The sequence below is a fragment of the Populus euphratica genome, unplaced genomic scaffold (assembly GCF_000495115.2).
Source record: "Populus euphratica unplaced genomic scaffold, PopEup_1.0 scaffold223.1, whole genome shotgun sequence".
Taxonomy (NCBI): Eukaryota; Viridiplantae; Streptophyta; class Magnoliopsida; order Malpighiales; family Salicaceae; genus Populus; species Populus euphratica.
Window position 1 is genome coordinate 71827 of NW_011500105.1, and position 27847 is coordinate 99673.

General features: G+C 29.0%; 2 protein-coding genes and 2 long non-coding RNA genes across 6 annotated transcripts; all 4 read left to right on the forward strand.

The window, feature by feature from the left end:
- Window positions 1-6217: 6217 nt before the first annotated feature.
- Window positions 6218-20778, forward strand: LOC105109605 (uncharacterized). Of its 2 annotated transcripts, XR_839297.1 has the most exons (4): window positions 6218-6228; window positions 11452-11453; window positions 19267-20295; window positions 20375-20778. It is a non-coding gene; the product is annotated as an uncharacterized LOC105109605 (long non-coding RNA). The 2 variants fall into 2 exon arrangements; XR_839296.1 differs by lacking the exons at window positions 6218-6228; window positions 11452-11453 and having other exon boundaries at window positions 19216-20295.
- On the forward strand, window positions 7301-8722 carry LOC105109607 (endochitinase PR4-like). The gene is made up of 2 exons (XM_011004355.1): window positions 7301-7831; window positions 8129-8722. The coding sequence occupies exons 1-2, from the start codon at window positions 7396-7398 to the stop codon at window positions 8533-8535; spliced, it is 843 nt and encodes a 280-aa protein (XP_011002657.1). The 5' UTR covers window positions 7301-7395; the 3' UTR covers window positions 8536-8722.
- LOC105109606 (uncharacterized) lies at window positions 16316-18033 on the forward strand. 2 transcript variants are annotated; one of them, XR_839299.1, is made up of 4 exons: window positions 16316-16599; window positions 17409-17582; window positions 17710-17760; window positions 17922-18033. It is a non-coding gene; the product is annotated as an uncharacterized LOC105109606 (long non-coding RNA). The 2 variants fall into 2 exon arrangements; XR_839298.1 differs by lacking the exon at window positions 17710-17760 and having other exon boundaries at window positions 16321-16599.
- Window positions 20779-22885: 2107 nt separating the features above from the next.
- On the forward strand, window positions 22886-25121 carry NCED4 (nine-cis-epoxycarotenoid dioxygenase 4). Its single transcript, XM_011004356.1, has one exon. The coding sequence runs from the start codon at window positions 22989-22991 to the stop codon at window positions 24825-24827; it is 1839 nt and encodes a 612-aa protein (XP_011002658.1). The 5' UTR covers window positions 22886-22988; the 3' UTR covers window positions 24828-25121.
- The last annotated feature ends 2726 nt before the right edge of the window (window positions 25122-27847 follow it).

The following is a 27847-nucleotide window of genomic DNA, read 5'->3' on the forward strand; positions in this document are numbered from 1 at the left end:
TGTTAATATCCATGATAGGATCTACTCTAATTACTTCTTGAGTAAAACAAAAACCAAAGGAACAAAAAAAGTATTTTTAAATAACTTTTTTTTCCCCAGGAATTTGTCCTCATTTTAATAAATCGTGATTTTTAAATATTGCTTATGCTAGAGACTAGATAGAGACGAGAAGCTATGAGTTTTTTTTCTCTCCCTCTCTCCCAATTATACAAGCATCTTGTTATAATGATTTCAATAATTTGAACTCTATACAATTTGTTGTTTTAGTTTTTATTTTTTTATAATATAAATTAAAAAATTATTCTTCAAAAATTGAAAATCACATAGTTTGGAAATTAAAAATTCCATGAATATGACATTTTTTTCTTTTTATGTTTTTGAAAATGATAGGTTGTGTTGCCTTGCCTATTATGTTTATAATACATGACCAACTTACTTTTTTTCTTTTAAAATTTGGTTGATTGATACCGAAATTAACAGAAGTGTTTGTCATGTATACTTCTATAGTTGCCATGAATTGTGAATAACATGTTTAAGATTATGTTTCAGATCGTGATGAGTTGTGGGTTTTAGAATGGTTTTTATTTGAAAATATACTAAAATAATAATTTTTAATTTTTTAATTTTTTATATTAATATATCAAAATGATAAAAAAAATTTAAAAATATTAATTTAAATTTTTTTCAAACAAATTTAAAATTTTAAAAACAAAATACAACCTCACTCTTAAACAACACTAAAGTTTAAAAAAAAAAAACTAAATTGCAGTTTTTTAAACATTAAAAGTCTGTTTGCAGGGTATACCATATTAAAAATTATTTTTTTATATTTTAGTTTATTTTGATGTATTAATATTAAAAATAATTTTTTAAAAATAAAAATATATTATTTTAATATATTTTTAAATAAAAAAAATAACTTTAAACTACAACCATTTTTATAATTCTAAATATTTAATAAGAAATTAAATTACTGCAACAACTAGGATCTTCGCCATCGAATCACTACTGGGATTCTTTGTGGGTTCAAAATCATGTTGAGCCGACGACGTTGAACATCATCAATATTAATGGAGAGACTTTTCAAAGAAGTTGTCAAGTCCATTTCTAACATGATAGCAATTATGATTGGGGTCCATGCATGTCCATGGACCCACATTGTATCGATCATGAACCAAGTTTGAAACAGAGTGGCAAAAATACAAAAAAATGAAAAATGAAAAATTAGGCAACTTGCAGTGATTTCCGTTTGCTTCCCTACTATCGTATTGTACGGCTCTGCCAGGCCATGTGCTTGGCTCACTTGACCGACAGCACTAGTGACCAAAGCAAATATGATCTTTTCCCATGCGATATGGCCGCAGTGTGGTCAAATATCTTGTTAGTGTTGATTAATGGAGAGCTAAAGGCACACTCCATCCCTTTTTTTATTTATTTATATGAATGTTCAGGCTAGTTTTTATGTATTTTTTTTTTATCCAACTAGCTAGATATGGAAGAAACGATGGTTCCTATTTGACTTGTAGTTCAGCTGCAAGTGAAAGGAAATAATGACCATAAAGAGATGAGTTATGAGGTGGGTGTGTAGTTTTAGTTGTTTTTAAAATATTTTTTATATTAAAATAATATTTTTTTATTTAAATTTTTATTTTGAGATTAGTATATTAAAACGATTTAAAATATAAAAAATAATTTAAAAAAAAACATAAATTTACTTATATTTCCAAATAGGCTCGTGAAATGAGTAACATGTGATTGCATATGTTGTTATTTGCTGTATCTATTCCAACTTGTTGCATGTTTTGGTTATAAAAGGTTTGTTTTTATATTTTAAAAGTTTTATTTTTTATATATTTTAATTTATATTAATTTTTTAGTATTTTAAAACTGTTTTGATGTGTTGATATAAAAATAAATTTATAAAAAAAATAAAAAATTATTATTTTAATATTTTTAAAAATAAAAAATATTTTTAAAAACAAAATTTAAATTAGCAGAGGAGAAACAGCATAAATATAACAAAACACTAGTGAGCTAAACACCAAGAAAAAGAGCTAGAAAGTGTTGTGAGTGAGAAATGGGAGTTGAGAAGAGTGTTTCTCCACCTTGAAATATGTATGGCTTCTCTAGTTTATAAAACAGATGTAGGCAAATTATCCAACCTAGTTACATCTTAGGCGTCGATTCTGGGCATCCATTTTTATCCTGACTGTTAGCTACAAAAACTAGGAAAAGAAAGGAGCACTAGAAGACGGCTTCAGTTTTATCTTTTTCTGTCCTTTCATTTATGGTGAAAGATGGCTTCTCTATCTTAAAAATATGCAGGAAGGGGACGTAGATTTCGGGTAATTGGCTAGTCAACGTCGGCTATGCCCATTCTATGCCATTGGGCGCCACTATCCTTTCATTTATGGTAATTGACTGTTCAAAGTTTTTCTTTTCACATATTTGCGGGGAGTCTACTCATCGAATGGTTCTTCTAGTTCTAGATAGGATTGGGCAGACTTTTCCCTCCATAAGGCCGAAGTGACACGGTAAGCTACCGATTGAGTCTGTGTCTTTATGTGGACAAGACTTCTATTTTCTTGCCTAACTGCAACGTTTCCTTGAAATGGTAGTGACTGATTATCCTTTCCTAGTTTGAAAAGTAATACGCATGTGCCAGCAATGGCCCTGCAGGTAATGGCGCCACAAATGGTATGGGAAATTAAACTCCTTGCCCTCTCTAGGGCCAAGATTTGTCTTGCTGATAGTGTGCTAAAGAATTTAAAAGAATTGGTATTAGTATTGTGAGTGTGAAGAAAAGAGAAATGAAAAAAAATTGAGGGCGGCTAAATTATGGCTCTGTAATTGGCTCTTCCATGGACTGTAGTGGTCAGTGCCATTGGATTGCCAACATCTACGCCTCTAGAAATCTTGAACTTACACTTTGTTAAGAGTTTTTATCTAGCCACCCACGATGGTCTGTAACGAACTGAACAACCTAGTCATTGAGAAGCCTATAACACTTTATGCAAGTCTCTAAGTGAACAAATTTTCAGATTATGCTTGTCTCCTAGCTCTGCGTAAAGCTTCTGAGGATCCCATTAAGCTCATCCCATATGATTCCCATCTATCGAGTGCTGTAACAGCACAATTCAAAGTTAAAACTTCATGTTGATTAAAAAAAACTAATGTTAAGATATCCAAAAGCCTTGAAATGATTTGAGAATTTTAAGTACTAGACAAAAAATCCACCATGAGTGAGTGGATGTTCAAATATCTTATTCGCTGCGACAAGGTCGGATGTTAGAAATATGGGTGAACTCTCCTCCAGTTTTGAATAGCTTTAGCTTCCCCGGTTTTTCCTCTATCTGAGATACGACTCGAAATAAAAAACGATATTATTTTACATATAGACGACATGTACTATTGCATATACATATACATACATACATATATACATATATATATATATAATTCAACAAACATAATTTAAATTCAAGATAAATTAATTTTAAATTATATAATATAAACACAATACCAAATAAATATAATTTTAAAATTTTAATATTTATAAATAATTAAGGTTAAGTATAACTTTAAGTTAAAGTAATTTAACTTATATAAAATACCAAAATACTATGAAAGTAAAATATTTTAACACAAAAAAATATAAATTAAACTAAACTTTTCAGTTCTAAATAATAAAGGGAAGCCACACAATCTATTCATGTCAAAACACTATGACAATTAATTTTTGAATGAAGGTAGAGGGAGTTAGAATCTCAGTGTCACATTTAGGTTAATACATGAACACTATCTAATTAGTATTTTTTTAATCTTTAATTAAACTATAAGTTTTGTTTGTCACCCCTTTAAATTCCCTTTCATTTATCAATTCAATATCAAAAGAAGGTCATGCTTTTCTTAAGAATAATAAAAAATAATCCAATACTTTTTATATTATAATCATGTTGCAAAATATATTTTTATTATGATATTAATGGAGAATGATTTTTTGATCTCTTAACATTTTATAAAAAAAAATATGCAACTCATGTTTTATTCAACCAATAAAATAAAAGAAATGTAATAGATATTGGTGTCAATTAAGGTTTGTTAGGAGAGGAGAGTTCAATGAAAATGAATTTGCCCCTTAACCATGCCAAAAAAATATATTAGGATGCATAAATTTATTATTATTATTGTTTTGTTTGATTTTTTTATTTTTAGATTGGTTAAAGATTGTTTTGTAGTTGAAAATGGTGTTATTACCATTTATATGGTATTTTTAATATTTTTTTGTTAAAATAAGTTGAAATTTGGGTTTAATTCAATGGTTTTTAAATCCGAAACGAAACATGTAAAATAAAACTGGAATATTCCGACCGAAATTTATCCTGAAAATTTAGAACAAATCAAGATTTAAAATAAAATAAAAATTTTTCTGTTTTATTTCAATTTTTGAATTGATATGAAATGTTTCAACCAACAAAACAGAACCAACAAAACAGAACGGAATTAACAACACTGATTTGTAAAGCTTGGGATCGTTATTTGTTTTGAGTTTTAACTTTTTATGCAACTCGATCAATGCTTCATTCTTATCCCTTTGGATATGTTTAGAATTATGATAGTAAGAATAATTTAAAATGTTTTATTTTTAAAAATATATTAAAATAAAGTTTTTGATTTTGTAAAAATTATTTTTTACATCCGTACATTAAAATAACATGAAAACATAAAAAATTATTTTAAATAAAAAAAATATAATTTAAAATTTAAAAAAATATAATTTACATCACATTCTCAAGTGTACACTCCTCTCCGTAATCATGAGGTTGCCTTTCTTCACTCTTGCCTGTAATATAGGCTGTCACAATTGAAACTGGAGCTGGAACCACTCGTCTCCTTATCTTCAAGATCTTCGAAATTCTTATTTATATTAAGTCATGAAAATTATGAAACTTCCCTTTACAAATCTTTAATCACTAAGTTATGAAAGTTTTGTTATTGGGCAGAACCTCCTCAACCATAATTAATTCCCCTCTGCCACAACCATGTTTCTGCAAATGGGCCAAACAAGAACCCTAGCTACATTGTTATTTTCATAATTAAAAGCTAAAATTTGAATAAATAAAAACTAAAACTAAAAAAAATAGTATTTTTTAAATCTAATTCGAAAGTCTTTATAAGCTTGACATATTACAACGAGCCAATATTCCACTGTAGAAGAGGCCTGCATAATCTTTTAATAAAATTTAAACAATATATATCCTATGTTTTTCACATGCTGTAGTTACAAAAAATTTATATCCGATTATGATTATTATTCTTGTAGATTAATATTAGCAATAACGACAATATTGGTATGGGAAATTAATAATTACCTTACCCAAATCGCAAGCCCTAGATGTACTTTAGTTGATAGTATGGTAAAGGATTTAAAAGAAACTAAAATAAATGGAGAACTTGTCTCGATCTGCCTCGGTGCTCAGTACCCTTTGATTTCTAACATCTATGCTTCTAGAAATTTTGAGCTCCTAGTCTGTTGAAAGTTTCTTTAGCAGCCTTCCTTGATGATCTATATGAACCGAACAATCAAGTCATTGAGAAGCCTCCAACACTTAGCCAAGTCCCTGACTTTGTGGCGCATTGAGCGGAGGAAATTCTCAACGTTTGACTCGAAGGAGGATTGAAAATCTCCACTCATTCACGCTGTTGAGAATCCAAGTTTAAGTTCCATGTTGATAAAAATCAACCAAAGAGCATCTCCAGTGGAGAAGTCAAATGAATAATCAAAAATAAAAAATTAATATTTTAGTTTTTTTTGTTTGTTTTACATACTCGAATGGAAAAGTCAAATAAAATGCTAAAATGCTTTTTCTCTCCCACAAATGCTATTTTTATATATCTCTTTAAGGAGCCAAAACCAACAAAGTAGAACCACTAAAAAAATAGACCCATTAAATGTAGACATGTGGAAAAAAAATAACATTAAACAATATTAAAAAATAATAAAACACTTATTTTTTTCACTCCAATATAAATGGCTCTTCAAATGGCTTTTTTCCATTGGAATAGATATGATAAGATAAGCTATATTTATACTATTCAAAATGCTATTTTATCAATTTAACTTTTCAAAATAGCATTTTGGATTGGAGATACTCTAAGATTGGCAAAATTCGCTGAACCCGTACTTCATGAAATTTTAATTATTACATAGGAAAATCCATGCCCAAAGTTTAAAACACATTATTCAATGAACTGTAATATAAATGGATATTTGCAGTATAAGATTGTGTTAAACTCATGGAATGGGATATCTGCAATATCACGCTTGAGACCGGACGAAAGATCTCTGATTTAATGGTAGATTTTAAGTAAGTCTGGAGAGTATTTAGAAATACAGTAATGGTTATTTTTTAAAATATTTTTTATTTTAAAAGGTTATTTTTTGTGTTAGTATATTAAAATAATTTAAAAATATTAAAAATATATTAATTTATAATCAAAAATTAATATTTTAAAAAATAATCTTAATACATAAAAACGAACAACCTCTTCTCTTTTAGAAATTTTCTAACGTACAAAAAAAAAAATTAAGAAGCCAGCAGTATCGATCGCAGAATCCATTATCTGTCGAGGTCTCGTTAATAGAGGGATTTGATCCCAAATCACACAAGCCTAGTAACTTTACTAATCAGCTCTCTTTTTAGGTTTCTTTCTGTTTTTTTATCAGTAATTCTTCTCCAATTTGTCGTCTCAGACTGGTTTTTACTGTCTATTTGCTCATCAAGTCAAAGAAAAGAAATGGCCTAATCATCTAACAATTAGCTTCAATTCTATTTCCGTATATCTCAACTTGGGATGAAAATGTGAGCATAGTTATAAACCTCTTCACGGTTCTGCGGTCAACTCAATAACCTATTAATTGAGAACCTCATCTAGATTAATTTTATTTTAAATCAGTTTTTTTTATCAAAATAATATTAATTTTTTTTTAAGAAAATCATGATTTAGAATGACTTGCCAACCCATTGATCAACCCTTCTACGAACCGAATCTCGGATTGGATTGATATGTAGTTTGTAGTTTATAACTAAGAACGTGAGATGTCTCTCTTGCCATCAAGGCATTTAGAATTTTCATATCTATCGCTATATGGTGCTTTGTAGTTTCATAAAACTTTGCTTAGTGAACCTACTTTTGTCGCTATAAGTCATATAAGCAGAACCGTATCCTACACGCACAAATATCCATAAAAATCTACAAGTTCTAATTGAATTCCCAAGCTTTTCAAGCTAACAAGTTACATGCTATCCTGCTATATATATGGCCCGAACCAAACCTTATTTTTCCATCCAGATTTTTTACCCTTAATTAAATAAAAAACACCTTGCTTACCTTATGTTTTCTCTTAACATGGGAAACAATTTACTATCCATAATTCTGGCTATGATGCTGGCCGTAACCATGCCACAGCTGCTAGTGTCTCAAAATTGTGGTTGTGCTCCCAACTTGTGCTGTAGTCAGTTTGGCTTCTGTGGCACCGGTGATGCTTATTGTGGCCAAGGATGTCAAGAGGGACCTTGTACCTCAGCACCTAGTACCCCTAGCACGCCTAGTAACAATGATGTTACGGTGGCGGATGTTGTTACACCGGAATTCTTCAACGGTATAATCAATCAAGCCGGGGGAGATTGTGCCGGGAAGAGCTTCTACACACGTGATGCGTTTCTCAATGCTCTCAATTCTTATTCTCAGTTTGGCAAGATTGGATCAAATGACGATTCCAAACGTGAGATTGCAGCATTTTTTGCTCACGTCACGCATGAGACCGGACGTAAGATCTCTTAAATCTCATATATATATATATATATATATATATATATATATATATATATATATATATATATATATATATATATATATATATATATATATATATATATATATATATTGGCACACATCACACCTTCAGTAAACAACTTAATAATAATCATATAGCAGTTAAAAACTTTATTAACGTACATACAAACTTGGAAGTGCTAGTTGCTAGAGAATAATCGTTATGATATGTACACAAGCATAACCATACATCTCAAAGTTAACAAATGGATATGTTTTGCTTGGTTTGCAGACTTCTGCTACATAGAAGAAATAAACGGTGCCTCTCAGGACTACTGTGATGAGACCAAGACACAGTATCCATGCAACCCGAACAAGAAATACTTTGGCCGTGGACCTCTTCAACTAACATGGAATTACAATTACGGGGCGGCTGGAGGGGCAAACAACTTTGATGGACTAAACTCTCCCGAAACTGTGGCCAATGATCCTGTTGTGTCGTTTAAGACTGCCTTATGGTTTTGGATGACTAATGTCCGCCCTGTGGTCACTCAAGGGTTTGGTGCTACTATTAGAGCCATTAATGGTGCAGTTGAATGTAATGGTGGAAATTCTGGTGCTGTTCAAGCTCGAATTGGGTATTACACAGATTATTGTAACAAGTTTGGCGTTGCACCTGGCGATAATCTAAGTTGTTAGGTTATATTAGGCATATCATAGTATAGTAATGAAATAAAATGGAATCTACCTTTTGTCATTTCTTGAATGTAAGGTGCGATACCCAGTGGTGTTCTGTAACTCTCGATCGAGTTCGATGTATTTCTTGGAATGGATTTTACAAATAAATAAATGAAATAAAGGCATAGTTGATTTTGCATATAATGTATTTGCTGGATTAATTCGTTGTTACGTTCATTGCAATTGCAAGTTTCTTGTTTAGTTTTTTTTTATTATTATTATTATTTATGTATAATCTTCTAAAGTTTGCATTTATGTACTCTTCTTTTTAGTTTTCTATGAGGTTATTTCTTCAAGAGTTAAAAATAGCTAATTAGTCCTTCTGATTTATTGACATTAATTAATGCATTGGTCCTTGTAGTATCACAATTAAGCAATTAATAGTCCTTGACCAGCATTAAATACTCTCAATTTAAATTTTTTTTTTTATTAAAAAAAAAACAACCTCTTTCCATTCCTTATCACATTCTTCTCATTTCAACTATTTCAATTTTTAGAGATGAAAAAAAATATTTAAGAATCGCAGAAAATAAAACAAAAATAACTATTTTATGAATGGATTTAATAATATAAGGATGAAATAATAGTTTTTAAAACCACAAGGACTAATTGATTGGCTTCATTAAACTACAAGGACTAGGTAATAAATTACATCTATTTTTAAAATCATGAAAATGGTTTTCTAGGGAAGATGATTCTATGAAAGTTCAAACAATTTTACAAATCTCTTTGTGCTTTTTTTGCTTATAAATCCCTACAGACAAATTTCAGATTACTCCCTTAAATATTGATGATTACCAATCGTTTCCCAGACAAAACAGTTGACAATTAATTAGTTTCCAAGGATTAGAAATTATCAATCAAGTATTTTGATTAATGTCTAATTAGTATTAATTGGTGTTCGATTTATGAAAACTTTCAAAATCTCGCTTATTATATATGAGGTCTCAAATCAATTAAACAATGTAAGAGACTATTCCCTTGTGAGAATATTCGTCAAATTCCATCCAGAGACTATTCCCTTGTGAGAATATTCGTCAAATTCCATCCACTTCCATCAATGGATATTGACTGAATTGTTTATCAATGATTTTTTAAATCTTGTGTATCCAATGAAAAAAAATGCTTTGTGGACAACACTGAAAATTAGTGATAGTAAGTGGACTGTTTTGAATTTGTCCAGTCCCTTTTATTTGCTTAATAAAACTTTTCGGCTTTAGTTAATTGACTTGATTTCTATAGACACACAGCATATCAAGATATACTCTAAAAGGCTGGAAAAAATATTGTTTCCCACAGCTTTGTTTATCGTTATATAGGAACAAATAAATCATTATGTATTGACATAATGATTTATCTCTTTTTAGTCCAATTTTTTTTATTATATCTTTATAAACCCAAATTAATTAACAATTAAAGCATATTTATTAAGGAGTAGCAAAATTCAAAGATATGGGACTAAGATGTAAATGCATGACAGAACAATATGGTTTTTCTAAACTTTGGGCTAAATATACACTTTGATCCTCTAACTTTTTAAATTATAAAATTTTTGTCCCTAAAAATTTATGAAATTTAATTTTTATCTCAAACTTCATTTTCCTTATGTTTTTTGTCCTTGGTTTATGAAAGGAGAGAAAAATATCAAATTTTGGTGATTGAGAGAGAGAAGCTTGGTTTAAACGGATTTTGACCATGAAATAGTTGGTTTAGGTGTCAATGAAATTCATTTAATAGAATAAGTTTATATAAAGTGTTTTTTCCCCTTTAAATTTGCTTCAAATTATAGATCTAAACTTAAAAAAAAAATTAATTTTGGATTAATTGTATTTATCAATTTTTTAGCAATAAATTGAATCACCTTCTACACATAATTGTTAAGTTCAATCCATATTCTTTATATTTTTTTAATTAAGAATTATAAGTTATGGAAATGTTTGGAAATGTAATAGTAGTTTTTTTTTAAATATTTTTCACTCGAAAAAATTAAAATTATATTTTTTATTTTTAAAAAAAATATTTTTAACATTAAAATTTCAAAACAATTCAAAAATACTAAAAAGCTAATATAAAAAAATCAAATTTTAATTAAAAAAATAAAATTTATTCCCAAACATCCCTTCTCCCCTACGTGAGAAACAATAATGGAAAGAAAATAAATTAAAGCATTGGAGAGAGGAGATGGGTTTTCTTATTTTATTTTCCAAAAATGCTAATAATTTATCAAGGAGATAAGGATACGATAGAAATGTAATGTAACAATAAAAGTGGACCTCCAATGTTTTGATCATTATAATTTCAAAAAAAAAAAATTGAAAAAGCATGTTTTATATTCGATCCATGGATTTTTAATATGTCACGCTAGATTATCCTAATTTGGGTCAAGTCAATCTAACATAAAAACCTGATACAGATTAAATGCAATGTCATCGATTTTTTGGCATAATAACTGGAAAAAAAAAAAAAAAAGAGGAAGAAGAAGGTTATGAATTATGATGATGATTCGTGAAGGAGATGCAGATAAACTTCATGATAGAATGCGTCGGCTAGCCAGCCTATGTTGTTTGGGCCAGCACTGAACAGCCTAACACTGTAGCATGACATCTATTCCGATCCATCTCAGTCCACTGCACCCAGGCCTGCGCACAAAAATTCTCCGAGCAAAGTAGAAGCATCAACTCTCTATGAATGATATAACAATGAACATGTTTTTGCGAGAATAACCTATTCAAAAAACTATTGCTGGTACACTAGAACTTGCTTAAAGTAAAGCACTCAAAATAATAGTTAGAATACTCAATTCAAAAAACTCAAACTTAAAATCTTGCTTACAAGTTATAACCGAACCACTTGGATCAACTATTGTTGGTACACTAGAAGTTGATTTAACCTCGTAAACCTCATTAAACTATACACTTCACTTCTGTATAATAAATATTAAAATTTATGAGAACAGTTAATTTAACTTTGTATAAATCATAGCGAAGGTAACAATTCTTGGGTCAGATACAACCAACTGGTAGTAAACAAGTTAATCTCTATTAGTTAGTAATTAACGAATAAAATATTTTCTGCAGATTTTTGTTTCATAAAAGAGATCAAAGGACCATCAAGGGACTACTGTGATTAGTTAGTAATTAACGAATAAAATAATTTCTGCAGATTTTTGTTTCATAGAAGAGATCAATGGACCATCAAGGGACTACTGTGATGAGGACAACACACAGTATCCATGCAATCCCGATAAAGGTTACTATGGCCGAGTACCAATCCAGCTCTCATGGAATTACAATTATGGACCAGCCGGAGAAAGCATCGGTTTTGATGGATTAAACTCACCTGAGATCGTGGCCAATGACCCTTTAATTTCATTCAAGACAGCTTTGTGGTATTGGATGAATTTTGTCCACCCTGAAATCAGCCAAGGGTTTCTACGAAGAAGGTGACTACGAAGTTTGAAGGAAGTTTCTGCTATGTTTCTTGCAGACAATTTGATGGACTAATGAGGACATGTTAATACGTCCAAGGAGTATTCCAAGGAGTAACCCCAGGAGTCTCAGACTCATCCAAGATCCAAAGTTAAAAGATTGCCGGTGAATATACCAAATAGTAGTTAATTACCAGCAGCATAGATGTTACTGTTCATCTGGAATATATTTATTATTAATAAAGATATTTTTTTATTTTTAATTCTAAATTATATTTTATTAATAAAATAAGAGAAAAAATAAAATTATGGAACAAAAATATTTGCAAAAATATTATTAAGTTATTATAATTATGATATTTATATTTCATCAAAGTATTGTTTTTAAATGTTTATAATTAACATTCTATTAAGATTGACTATAAATTAAAGTTGTTGGGATAGGTGTATATTATATTTTTTTTTATATAAAAAAAATAATTATTCTTGTAAATTGAGGTTTGAAAGATATCTGAAACTAATATATATATATATATATGTTTGTTAAATAATATGTACACTAAACTAATTCGCAAGATAATTCGATATGAAGATATCACCTATATCTATTGAAATATTCTTATGATAATTGTGTAAGTAATCTTAAAATTTAAGATTATTAAATTATTTTATATAAAGATTATTGCATTTTTATCCTGATCACATGTTATCTTAATCAGGAGTAATAAACAAGTAGATATTGAATATAACATAAATTATATAAAGATATTTAAATAACAAAGAAAGGATTTATGAACCTAAATGAATTAGAAAAAAATAATCTACCTATTCCCACATAGTATTGATTCTAAAATCATTAGCCTAGAGGGAATCAGTTTTGAAAAGAATTTTAAAATATTATTCAAATAATCAATAACTATAATGTTGAGAAATAACATGATTTGACAAAACAAACATACTTAGTACTATAATATTTAAATCAAAATATTCTTGATGAAAAGATAATAATTGCACTAAGAAATTAGTTAGTCAAAGATTAAGTTAAACCACTTATGATTTTTTTAATATTTGAGGGATCATGATAAATTACTATACATTATACTTAATCTTCAAATATAAATCAATCAATTATTCAATTGATAAAAAATTAAATTGTTTAATGTATTTAGTCTTATTTTATTTAGGATTATGATTTATATTTTAATTAATTTATTAGAGAATTTAATGGGTCACACATATAAGAACCATTCGTGAAAAACTAAAATGTGATGATTAATTAAGTGTGATTTGATGGTAATTAAATTTTAAAAATTAAAATGTAATTAATACTGGGAATTATAATTTTATACTTAGAAAAATCAAATAGAGACTTAATTAAATAAATTTATAAAATCACCCTAAAATAATATATGTAATATTATTTAAGAAACAAATTAATATTTTATTGTTTATAGGGTTTTTTTTATTTGTATATATAGAAAATAAGAGCATAGCGAGAAACAAAAAAAAACCTATAAACAATAAAATATTAATTTGTCTCTTACATAATATTTTAGAGTAATTTTATAAATTTATTTAATTAAGTTTCTTTATATGTAAGAATGTATAAAACACATAGTACATAAACATTTAAATCATAAAAGAAAAAAAATTAGGACTCTAAGGTATAACAACCCTTTTCTTTTAAAAATATTCAGAAGATTTTTTATTAATAGTTCGTATAAATTATTATTAGAGGTTGAACACCTGAACGACTTGTGATTCATAATAACTTGAAGCAAATATTTAAAATTAAAAATAACATATGAACTTCAAGTAATCTTCACATAAACTCTAACATACATGAGTTTGCTTACTTTGTATAAACTCTAAAATATACAAAGCAAAAATATTTTTTTATCAATTTATATTTTAGATTAATTTAATTATTTTTCAGTTTTCTATATATATTTAAGTGTTTTACAGCTTTTTACTAAGAAAATTTTATTATATTATTATATGATTTGCATGCCAAAGGTTGTTTAGGATTTTAGAGAAATTGAATTTTGTTGTACTTAAATTTGATTTTGTAACTTATGCGTGTTATAATTGAATAAATAATTGTTGATTATAATAGGTATCAATCACATTTTATCAATTTTATTGTTAAGTAGAATTTAAAAAAATAATTTTTTTTATAAAATTAATAAAATTAAAATTATTCTATTTAGGTTTCATAATTAAATAATGGTATAATCGTTCTTAAATATATAAAAATTCATTAAAAAGGATATACAGGTAAGATTATTTTAAGGAGTTGAAAATTTTATTAACTTTATAATTTATAAACTGAATAATATTAGTATAGATGAAATTAAATATTTGTATATAAAATATGAAAATAAAAAGTTCCATCGTAGGGATATGTCCATTGTCAACTTAGGCCTTTTTTTGTTTTACTTTTTTTTACTTTTACCGTATTCCATTAAATTCTTTTATTTAAATAATGATCTTTTACATTTTTGTTTTTCATTATTATATACTTTGAAGAGATTAGTTTGATTTGTATAAAAAACATTCTTCTATTTTATAAGAATAAGTTGTATTAGTATGAAGATTTTTATAAAAACCAAAAATTATTTTTTATTAGTAACAACATTTAGCCACTAAGATTAAATGAATGAAAAAATTTAAAATAAAAAGGATGTAAACCATTTGCATGTGAAACTATTTATTTCTACTGAGATAAGTTTTTCGCTTTAATATTAAAGTAGTATTAATAACTCTTTTGCAATTATTAATTCATATATTTATTAGTATATTTTATAAAGTATAAACTATTCACTTCTCAATTAATAAATTTAATTATAAATAAAAACATATCCATAACATAATTTTTTTTTTCATTTTAGAATTTGACTTGAAATCCTACTCTCATCATATATAATATTTTTGTGTAAAAAATATATTTTTGTTTATAAATTAAAAAAATCATGATATTTTAAAATGCATTGAAAATAATAACATATTTTTTCATTATATTTGAAATTAATTTAAAGTTTCACATAAATGATAAAACTAGTTAATTAACAAACACTTAAAGAAGCAGTGGATTCAATGTGCAAATTGCACCATAGATCCCATCACAAAATATCATGGATTTAGTGTTCGTCTCTTTTTTCGGTTTCTTTTTCTTTTCTTTTCTTTTTATTTCTCTCTTATTGGGGACTAAAATGTAGGCCAATTTATATTAATCTTTTAGGAAAAAGTAAGATTAAAAAATATTGAACTAAATTAAAAGAAGAAGAAGAGTAAATAGGTGGTTTTTTCTAACTTATGCAACAGGAGTTCAACTTAGATAATGTTTTTATTTTTAAATTTTAAAAAAAACTAATCTGGAAATATTTTTAGTTTTAGTTTTTTGTGTGGTTTTTTTAGGTTAATAATGAGTTTATTAAAATATTTTAGGTGTTTTTAATATATTTTAAGTAAAAAAACAAGTTTTTATATAAAAAAACTATCAACCCTATCTCCCAACTATTATAATGGTTAAAATATAAGGAAATGCAAATGATGGATCATTTGATTTTATTTTTTATAATAAAAAAAAAGTTAATACACATGAGTTTTTTTCAAATGGGTTAAACATGTTGTCTTGGCTTGCTAGATTTAGCATTATCTGAACTTTTTTTTTAAAAAAAATTTAATTAATTTTTTTTTATATATTTAATTAATTTATATTTATATTTATACCCTAAATTTTTATTTTATTTATTTAGCCTTTCTTTAAATAGAGATTATTTTTAATTATTTTATATGTATGTAATTTTTAAAAAATTATTTTAATTCATCTATAAATTTTATTTTTATGTCATATATAAATGAATTTTATTTTTAAAAATTAAAAAAATTATTTTTTTAAAAAATTTCTAATATGTATAACCTTGCATAATATTTTTTTCTCTTTTATTTTATTTTTATTAATTTTATGTGTGTATCTTGTTTTATTATAATTTCATTAAATAAAAAATTATTTAAATAAACAAAATTAATAAATATAACTGAGTAAATAATTGTTACAAGGTTAAATATTTTAATTTATATATATTTCATAATTTTTTAGTTTTATTTTTTATTATAAATTAATATTTTTATTTATTTACTTATTAATATATATAATTTTTAATTTATTTAATTAATTGTATACGTAAACATCTTAAATTATTTAATTAAAAAACTACCCCTCACGCAACCGGACACAGGTCAAATGGTTAAGTATTAAATAACTAGAGGAAAAATCAAAGATCCTTCTTCTTCTTTATCACGCCTACTTTACAACTCATTTCATCATTTCATGTCCATCTTATCGCTTTGTTACCAGCGGGCCAAGCTTTTTTACGTGTCCACTCACCTCAAAATACGCAAGACTTTTGTCATTAAGGGTTGAAAAATTACTTGTTCTCGTCCAGTTAACAAATATAGAAACGAGGGACGTTTCTTTTGCAGTTAACAAATCTTAATAAAGAAGCATCAATCACCCCAACTCAGAATTCCGCTCCCGCGGCCCTCTCCCTTCCTCTCTCACTCACTCTCGTATAAAACAGATCAGGTTTTTCTCTGTAAGTTACTTACTCTCTCTGTTTTAAATGTAAGGAGAGCTCTGTTTCTTGGAATTTTGTTACTTAAAAAGAGAAAACAGAGCCAAATAAGCTTAATTTTGATATGAGTATTGGAATTCAATTTCAGCTTCTGGTACAGTGCATGTTTTGGTAATATTGTGTTTTCTGAAATGGGTCCTCTTTTCTTTTTATGTTTAGGTAATTTACTTTAAGAATTGCTGAATTAGGTACTTTTTTCCTGTCAAATTGAGACGAAAATCTGAATTCTTTCTGTGATTCTTTGGTTTTCTGTTTGCTTGCTTGGAAAATGATGGAAAGCGAAACATTTCAGTGACTATGAGTCTAAAAGACAAAAACATTTGTTCAATTTAAGTCTTTGGTTTGTTACACTTTGTTTTTTGTTTTTAGTTGGAAAGTGAAAGGAATTTCTTGTGTGAATTTCAGGAAAGAAATCCACTGTTTAAGCAGTGCTGGGAATTATTATAAAGTGAAAGAAAATTGCGTTTCTTTTCCTTTATTCTATTTAATTGCTTAAAATTCTGAAACACTTCCGTTCTTTATCACTCACTGGTTGATATGGATCGAATTCATTGTACTGTAAGTTGAAAATTGTTCTGAATTGAGAAAATGCTTCAATGTGAAAGAGCTTTGAATCCTGGGTATCTTGAATTTAAAATAATGGAATCCCTTTACCATTTATTAAGCCGCACCCGTTCCATTGTTTTAAATTAGCTATCAAATTGTTGCACAGTAAAATTATACTCTTACATGATTTAAACCTTTCTTTGATCAAATCTTTATTGTCACAGGATTTGCAGTTGGACTGTAATTTGGGATTCAATACAGCCCATGTTTGCTAGCGCGCAGAACGTAGACAGCTATTGGAAAACTCCAATCATGGACTAAGAACGGTTGTTTGATGAAGGACCAGGGGATTACCTGCTTTAAGACAATCAGACTGTTGGATTGGAAAAAATATTGAGGTATTGCACTTGAATCTCCTGACAACTTAGCGCATGCTTTTGTGATTGATTTTGTGATCAGTAGTCACCTGTTTCTTTCGGTTCATTTACTTGGTTTTGCTTTCTTTGATATGGTTATCCAATCCAGCGTGCTGAAATGCGTGATTATATCATTATCAATTGCAAAATTCCTTTCAGGGTAAAGATAACCTTCTTTTCATTAGTGGTAGTTGACATGGCATTGCCTTTATGCTACTTCAGCTGCCTAGTGATAATCAAGGAATAAAACTAAGTATATAGTGTTTATTTCTTTAGTTTTTTGTTTTGCTTAAAGTAAGCTTGTTATCTGATTATTCTCAGTGTTATTAACTTCCTCGGAGCATTGAAGATGAAAGAGTTTTGTTTTTCCTTGGAGTAGGACTTCTGATTGAAAGATAAACCCAAGGATACTACTCTGAAGTTCCCAAGCAAATCAAAAGGCGGAAAATATAATGGGAAACACAATGAAAAAACCCCAAGGAACAGAAGTAGAAGGATCAGAACAGTTGCAACAAGAAGAAGATTCAAACTTTACTTGTGAAATCTGCTCCGATCCTATGCTATCAATCAGAAATTTCAAGAATGGTATCGCGTGTAAACATCCATTCTGCTTGGATTGCATAACCAAATATATTGAAGTAACAGTTGAGGAAACCTCTGGCTGCATTGAATGCCCTGGACTGAACTGCAAGCAACTATTAGACCCTCTCTCATGCAGGCCTATCATCTCAAAACCAATATTTGAGAAATGGTGTGATCGTCTATGTGATTCAATGGTTTTAGGGTCTGAAAGTTGCTATTGCCCATACCAAGATTGCTCAGTGTTGGTTTTGAATGAGTGTAAGGATAAGCTGAAAAAAATAAATTGTCCTAACTGCAAGAAAAATTTCTGTTTCCTATGCAAGATTCCTTGGCATACAGGATATCGGTGCAGTGAGAGCAGACATCTAAGAGATAGGAATGACATTCTGGCTGGTGAGTTGATTGAAGAGAAAAGGTGGACTAGATGTTATAATTGTAGTCACTCTGTTGAGCGAGTTAGTGGATGCAGAGATATAAAATGCAGGTGTGCTCTCTCTGGATTTTTTTTTTCTTTCAGTTACATTTTACTTTGACAATAGATTGTTATTGTTTGGATTATGCAACACAGTTTCCAATATCATAATATATGAGAAAATGATATAGAGCAACATTGTACTATCTTTTAATGCCCATCAAAAGATGTTATAATGGCTGAAAACAATTATATTTTTCAAAATTAGAAAAAGTAAAGATTCGATCTGTTAATTTGGCTAAACTGGAGTCATGGAGTATATTAGCTAACTTATCTGAGAACTTTTATGCTTGAATGGCAAAGTTCTATTCAGTCTTTCTCTCAGCTCTCATGAATAGTTGAATTCAAAATGTGGGGTTTAAGGTTTTCTTTATTAAAAATGAATTCAAAGATAGGATGGAGCTATACACGAGGTAGATTGTATATTTCTGATTTATTGTGATTATTAATGCAGATGTGGGTTTCGGTTTTGCCATCAATGTGGAGGACCATTCCATTCTGGCCTTTGTAAGCACAAGCGCTGTGGATATGTTCTTTGCAATCTTTTCATTTTTCGATGTTATTAGCTTTCTGCTATTTTGTTTTTTCTGAAATTCATTCCCTCCCATTAAGAAAAGGTAGACTCACAGTTGCACAGGCCATGCCCAAAAAAAAGGTTTGTAAATGACGTTTAAGAAAATAGGTTGTAAGAAAAAGGTTGTAAATGATGTTCTTCGCGAACAAAATATAATAATAAAGCAATAGTTTGTTCAATGGTTGTGTTGCTGCTTACCACTGTTAGGAAGACTTGTTGATAATTAATGTTGAAAAGGCATAGCCAAAGCGCAGCAGAAAGGCCAAAGAAGACTAAGATCGTTAGTGAAGAAGGCACCAATAAGAGAAAACGGGCGAAAGAATGAAAACAAGAGCTAGAGGAAGCAAAGCTGACCCAGAAAGCAATGAAGCCATTGGAAGACAGGAATGATAATGCGGTGACTGACAGTAGCAGACCAAAACCAAAAATTTGTCATAACCTCAGCAACGCAGCAGATACCAAAAAAAAAAAAAAAAAAAAAAAAAAAAAAAAAAAAAAAAAACTAGCACCCCAAGCAACTGGGTTGAATCCCCGTAACAAGATTAGCATCAGCAGAAATGTTTGGCCCTCTGAAGATATGATCAAACCTGATATCAGCCAAAAAGCATTTTCAAGCATAAATTGAATCCATCACCGATTTTCCTCAGGTAAGCAAGTACTGGCTAGTTCAATGGCGTCAGGAGATGAACAACAATGACATTCCAGGTGCCCTTTTCACTTATTTCTACAGTGTAAGTACTATTTTGTTGATCGGTTACATGCAAATATCCAATCATTCTAATTTGTTTTTGCCATGGATGTCCCCAATTATATTTCATTGTTGGTTGAAATTATTTTACACGCTTTTACTTGTGAGATTTGCACAGAACCTGGATTGCCACAGGAGTATTTTGTCAACAAAAATTATCGCGCACATTCTTTTTTGCCGAAAATGCATTGCCAATACATGGAAGTCGAAAGTCCTGGACAACAGTACAGCAAATATAAAATGCCCTGGAATGGAATGTACACATCTGTTGAGAGACTTGTGTCTTCTGATGAATCTCAAAATCCCACCACAATGAGATGTGAGAAGTAAACTTATTTTGTACAGAAGGAAAACAATTTAGAGCATGCATGACGAGCTTTTATCAATTTTGAATGCAGATGCAAGACAAAATTTTGCTATCATTGTGGAACAACTCTCAGCCGGTTATCATCCCTGTAGGAAAACAGATGCCATTCGAACGTGCTGTTTTGTATTTTTGGTTGCTCCGGCGTATCCTCCGGCCTCTACCAGATCAAGAGACTAATCTCTTTCATGGTATCGACAAGCACCTTAAAGCAGGTTCCACAACAACCAACAAGGATTCAAAGCCTGTTCGCCTCATGAGGAGAACTGGCCTCTTGCCGCTAGACGAAACCATCGTTTGTAAAGAAATAGATGATTGAGTTCTCAAACAATCTCATTTCACTCATTTCACGAGTATTTAGAATAGGCTTTGTGCTTTCTAACATTATAAAGTAAAAGATTACTTTTTATATATAAAAGACTCGATAATGAAAAATAACACTCATATTTCTACAACACTACTTCCATGATATTATACAATAAAATATAAAGGAAAATTATTTTAAATTCAAACTTTTTTTGGACTTTCTGGATTATTTTCAATGGTTTTAGTACCACCATAGTGAAATATTTCTTTTTTTGACAATTTTTTTCTGGTTATGGTTATTTTTTAAATAATATTTTTGTACTAAAATATATGTCAATGATTTTTTTATATATATTAAAAATTATTTATAACATTAGCATATCAAAATAATTTAAAAATACTAAAAATATATTATTTTAAAATTAATAAAATAAATAAATTTTTTTAAATGTTTTTAAAACACAAATATAAACAGGGTCAAGTCATTCCACACAAATATATGATCTCTTCTCTCTATAGGATAAAATCAGGCTTTTTTTTTCTTGTTTTTGTTTATGGTATCTTAATTACTTCTTTTTGTTTCCTTTGCATTGTTAGTGTTGGGTTGTTTTTGTGTTTAAAATTGTATTTTAAAATTATGTTTGATATGAAAAAATATTAAATATACTGATGTTAAAAATTAAAAAATTAAAAAAAAATTATTTAAATATTTTTTAAAAAATATTCTATATCATAATATCAACACAGGAAAAAAATTCTGGCACAATTATATCTCCTAATGAGGTTTCAAGTAATTAATTACCTAAACAGTTGAACCTATCCTACCCTATCTCTACAACATTATGTCAAATCTATTTGATAGATGGTCTTACCTCTGCCTAGATTAGAAAGGTAGATTTATCCGATTTCTGTCTATAATATTAAGTTGAGCGTTTTCACATCTTTTTTATGAAAATGAAGCCGAAAATATAATTTTGCTTGTGCTGTAGGTATTGATCAGAATCCGATACGATATCTGGAAATCGGGAGAGGGCCACAGGATGTAAAAAAACCAATTTAATTTAAAAATTTAAGGTGATAGATGGATTTTTAAAATATAATTTATATTATTTTATTATATATCTTTTTAAATAAAAATTATTTGAATTTAAAATTTGTATAGGTTTATGCTATTTTATGTTTAATTTTTATTAAATAAATAAAGATAGTAAAATTTGAATTCATGACTATTTAGTTATCAAAGTTTTAATATCATGTTAAAAAACTAATTTAACTTAAAAGTTTAAATTATTAGGTCAGGTTTCAATATATAATTTATATTATTTTCTAACATGTTAAAAAACTAATTCAATCCATAAATTTAAACTGATAGATAACATTTCAAAATATATTTTATATTATTCTTAAATAGTTTAAATTATTAGGTCAGGTTTCAAGATATGATTTATATTATTTTCTAACATGTTAAAAAACTAATTCAATCCATAAATTTAAACTGATAGATAACATTTCAAAATATATTTTATATTATTCTTAAATAGTTTAAATTATTAGGTCAGGTTTCAAGATATGATTTATATTATTTTTTAACATGTTAAAAAACTAATTCAATCCACAAATTTAAACTGATAGATAACATTTCAAAATATATTTTATATTATTCTCTAAAAAAATAAAACAACAACAATAATAATAACAATAATAATATAATTTCAAGAGAGGATATCATAGACCATGCATTGTTAGATATTCTTTTCCTATAGGACCACCTTGGTGGTTTGATGGATGAGTATACAAAAGCAAGTGGATAAATGTAGTTTATGTTTGATGGTTCGAATGTTTTTTCAAAATATTTTGTAATTTTTAATTATTTTAATCTATTTATATTAAAAATAAATTTTAAAAAATAAAAAAATATTTTAAAAATAATCCCTATCAGTATATCAATCACTCATTTAATACATGTCTCTCTGAAGAATAAAAAAAATAATAAAAATAAATGTTAATCTTGAAGGTAGCTCAACTGATAAAATCTTAAATTTGCTCACTAATAATTATGAGTAATTATTTTTTATTCTGTTCGGTTTTTATCTATAAAAATAACTTCGAGTCTCCTTAGAGCTACTAGATATTAACTTCAAGGTCTATGATATTAGTCGAGATGCTTATAAATTGGACCGAACATCCACGTTAATAATAATAAAAAAGAAAAAAAAGAAATAATTGCTGCGTAATTATCAAAACAAATAAAACTTATTATAAATAAACTCAATCCCAGAAATCATTTATTCTTCAGCTTCCTTCCTACCTTTTAATGCAGTTAACGAATTGAAGGCAACAAAATGGATGCCTCATCGTCCTCTTTCCTCTCTGCAATACAAACTTCAAAGCTCCTCACCGGTACCATGGCAATGAGCATTCCGAAATCTGCTGTCACAACCACACCATCATTTCTATCTCGTCATCTTCCTTCCCTCAATGTATCATCAGTTAGAATTGAAGAGAAACCCCAGAACTCAACTACAAGACCTACCACCAGCAGAACTTCACGCCCTGCATCATCAACAACAACCTTGCCTGCTGCAACAAAACCAACACCATCGACAAGGAAATCTCCTGCAAATGATAGACGAGTTGTAGTGCCAAACCAGCCCACCATGATGTTTAATGTATTGGAAGGCGTCATCAACAACTTCATAGACCCTCCGCTTCGGCAATCAGTTGATCCTAGATATGTACTTAGTGATAACTTTGCTCCAGTTGATGAACTTCCTCCAACTGAGTGTGAGGTAATCCATGGATCTCTACCATCATGCCTTGATGGTGCATACATCCGAAATGGCCCTAATCCTCAGTACCTCCCTCGAGGACCTTACCATTTATTTGATGGTGATGGCATGCTTCACTCCATCAGGATCTCCCAGGGGAAAGCCACTCTCTGCAGTCGCTACGTCAAGACTTACAAATATACCATGGAGCGAGATGCTGGGGCTCCAGTTCTTCCAAATGTGTTCTCTGGATTCAATGGACTTGCTGCCTCCGCAGCTCGTGGTGCTCTCTCTGCTGCTCGAATTCTGACTGGTCAATTTAATCCAGTTAATGGTATTGGTCTAGCAAACACTAGCTTGACTTATTTTGGCAACCGACTCTACGCCCTTGGCGAGTCGGATCTACCTTATGCTGTGCGTTTGACATCAAATGGAGACATAGAGACGCTGGGTCGTCATGATTTTGATGGAAAGCTGCTGATGAGCATGACTGCTCACCCCAAGATAGACTTGGAGACAGGGGAGGCCTTTGCTTTCAGATATGGTCCCGTCCCTCCATTTCTAACATACTTTCACTTCGATGGAAATGGAAAGAAACAACCAGATGTTCCCATATTTTCCATGACGAGACCTTCTTTCCTCCATGACTTTGGAATTAGCAGCAAGTATGCTATATTTGCCGACATACAGATTGGGATGAACCCCATGGAAATGATATTTGGAGGTGGCTCCCCGGTGGGTTCGGACCCAGCAAAAGTATGCAGGCTTGGAATCATCCCTCGATACGCAACGGATGAATCAGAGATGAAATGGTTCGATGTGCCAGGGTTCAACATCATACACGCTATCAATGCATGGGATGAGGAGGATGCCGTAGTCATATTAGCACCAAACATTTTATCAGTAGAACACACACTGGAGCGAATGGACCTTATCCATGCCTTGGTTGAGAAAGTGAGAATAGACTTGAAAACAGGCATAGTTACAAGAAACCCGGTTTCAGCTAGAAACCTGGACTTTGGGGTGATTAACCCAGCTTATTTAGGGAAGAAGAACAGATTCGTGTACGCGGCAATAGGTGACCCTATGCCAAAGATATCAGGGGTGGTGAAGCTGGATGTTTCCAAAGGAGCGCGGCAGGAATGTACGGTGGCTAGCAGGATATATGGGCCAAGATGCTATGGTGGCGAGCCTTTCTTTGTAGCAAGGGAGCCTGAGAATCCAGAGGCAGAGGAAGATGATGGGTACGTGGTGTCATATGTTCATGATGAGATAGCAGGAGAGTCCAAGTTCTTGGTGATGGATGCAAGATCACCAGGGCTTGATATTGTGGCTGCCGTAAGGTTACCTCGGCGGGTTCCTTACGGCTTCCATGGACTTTTTGTGAAGGAAAGTGACCTGAAAAAGCTCTAGCCAGCAACCAGAAGCAGGCTGCAGGACATACGGTAGTTACTTTTACGTGAAGAAACACTAAATGCATATGGATTGAAATTACAAACAATCTTCAGCACAGGATTAAACTGTATGCAATGGGTACCCACAATGTCACATGTAAAGTTTGATGACACTTCCCTAAAAACCCGCTTGTTATCTTTCAAGTTCGGATAAAATTATAGATTCCAACATAAAAGGATAGCGGATTGCGTCTAAATTGGATGGAAGAAGAAGGGAAGATAAATAAATTTTAGAAGTTCTTGTTTCTTTGAATTGCAGTGAAAAAAAAAACCCGATTATCATGAAAAATCTCAAGCAAATCAAGCACCACCAATTTGGAACTGCGTATGTTTCACGTTGGGTGATGTTTGGATATCAATCAGTGGTGCCAATGTCGAGAAAGCAATAATTTGAGTGGTTGTGTTTCTCAGGCCTTTTCTTTTTGCCATTCTAGTTTTCTTCGAACAGATAAATACACACAATCTAATCTACACAAGGCTAATTTTCTGCATTGTTCTTTTATCAAAAGTTTAAATCTTTATTCCCAAGTAAGATATGATGATGATGCGATGTTTAACAAAGCAAAGGAAATTGATACACACAAAAATCTTCAGAAAGAAACACAATATACAGTCCTCAGGAGTGTGCAAATTTCTCAATTCGCCATTATTTATGGCCATAGAACTATAAAATGAGATAAATAATGTTTTGTATGAATGGTACAATATGTTTTTTTTTTTTTAATATTTTTTATTACAAAAAATTCTGAAACATGAATGATCTTGAACAATTCCAAACTTTTTATCGACATATCTCACCTCTTTATAACAACTTCAGATTTCATTAACCAAAATAGAGTATTTCTGTAGAATGTTTTCAAGTTAGTGACCGCCCATCTTTTGTTTTATAAGAGATGACCATGCAATTTAGGCTTTTCTCATTACGAAAAATTGTTTGGATTAGTTATTTTGATTATTGTACAGTTCCATGGCTAGCTAGGTAAGGTAAATGTAACCTCAATGAACCGAGTATAGAGTTTGAATCACCAGGGCAAGCTCTTTGAAGAAATGGGGATGTTCAAACTATCTAATATACTTTTTAGTAAAGAACTAGATTATTGTTGCTAATGTTTGTTTTTTTAAAATAATTAAATTATATAAAAGTTGACTTGATGTGATTTGCTTGATTTTTACGAATCTAAAAGCAACAAGATCATGTTTATTTTTGTGTTTCAAAAGTACTTTTGAAAAAATTTGAAGTTTTTTTATTTTTTTAATTTCAAATTAATATTTTTTTAGTATTTTTATATCATTTTGATACGATAATATTAAAATAATTTTAAAAAATAAAAAAAATATTATTTTGATACATTTCTAAGTGAAAAACACTTTGAAAAGTAACCGTAATCACAATCCCGAAGCATAGTTTGACTAAAAAATAATTTAAAATAATATTTTTTAATATTAAAATAATAATATATTGAATTAACTTGAGTGAATTCAAACACTCCCAAACAGGCTCTTAAACATAGTTTGACTAAAAAATAATTTCAAGATAACATTTTTTTTAATATTAAGATAACAATATATTGAACTGACTTGAGTCAACTCGGGTTAACATGTTAAATCTACAACTCAAGTTATAAGATTATAATAGCCCTATAGAAAGTAAATTAAAATAAATTATGAAGCATAATTTTCAATTAATTCAATTTGAAAGACAAAATTAAAGAAAATAATTAAAAAAAGATGTAAAAACAATCTGAGTTAATTTATCAAACTCGTGACCTGAGTCATAAAACCAAGATAATCCACATAATGAAGATTGAAACAAATTATAAAAACTAATTCTTAAGCGGCCAAATATTGAAGGAAAAGATTAAAAAAAAAACTAAATTTAAAAAAAAAAACATATAAAAATGATCTGATTCAATCTATCAAATCCATAATTTAAGTCATAAAACCGAGATAACCTCACAGAAAAAAAAAATAAAAAAATGACTTGATTTAACCCAAGAACCTGCAAAATTTACAACTCTGGTCAAAAGTCATAAAACGAAGATAACCTCATAGAAAAAAAAAATGACTTAATTTAACCTAAGAACCTGCAAAATTTACAACTCTAGTCAAAAGACTAAGATAACCTCATAAAGAGAAAATCAAAACAAACTATGAAGTTCAATTCTCAATCAGTCGTATCGAACCCAATGTTTAACGATGAAATTTATAAAAAAATATTAATTAATTAAAAAATAACACAAAAAATGAGTCATGTTCACCCGGGTTAACCAATTAAGCAATATTCCTAGATCTTGAGATCGGAATAGCCTAATAAAAAGTAAACTAAAAAATCATAAAGCCTAATTCACAACAAAACACAATATTAAATGATAAATTTGAAGAAAAAATCAATTAAAAAAATATTGGATCAACTAAGTTAACCTGCTAAACTTGCCGTTCTAGTCATAAGATAATGGCAATCCAATGAAAAGCAAATATAATATTAAAGGACCTATAGCCCGTATCATGAGATTAAGATAACCTATTATAAATAAAAAAATAAAAACAACTTGATTTAAATGGGATTAAAATGCCATAAAAATATGTAGCCTTAATTATAAGACTAAAATATTATTATAGAAAATAAATTAAAATAAATTATAAAATTTAATTTATAATCGATACCGTATTGAAGAATTAAATTAAGATTTTTATTTTTCAGTTTTTTTATTGGTGGCAAAAAATCAGATAAACAAAGCAATGAAGCAAATATCTACAATTATTAAACAAAGAAAAAATGGAATTGATTGTATATTGTTTATTTAATTTTTTTTAATTAATATAAATATTTGGATTAGTTTGCATATATTAAGTTTATAAGTTTTAAAGTTAATAATTATATAAATTTTTAATAATTTTAAAATTTATAAAATTTAAATTAATAATTTTTTAAAAAATAAATATAAAATCTGATTAATTTAGTTGTCCTTGTAGCATTAC

Excerpts from the sequence above, each read along its gene's own strand:
- LOC105109607 (XM_011004355.1), top strand. The coding sequence starts at position 7,396 with ATGTTTTCTCTTAACATGGGAAACAATTTACTATCCATAATTCTGGCT. Across the intron at positions 7,832-8,128 it reads CGTCACGCATGAGACCGGAC|ACTTCTGCTACATAGAAGAA; the intron begins GTAAGATCTCTT and ends CTTGGTTTGCAG.
- NCED4 (XM_011004356.1), top strand. The coding sequence starts at position 22,989 with ATGGATGCCTCATCGTCCTCTTTCCTCTCTGCAATACAAACTTCAAAG.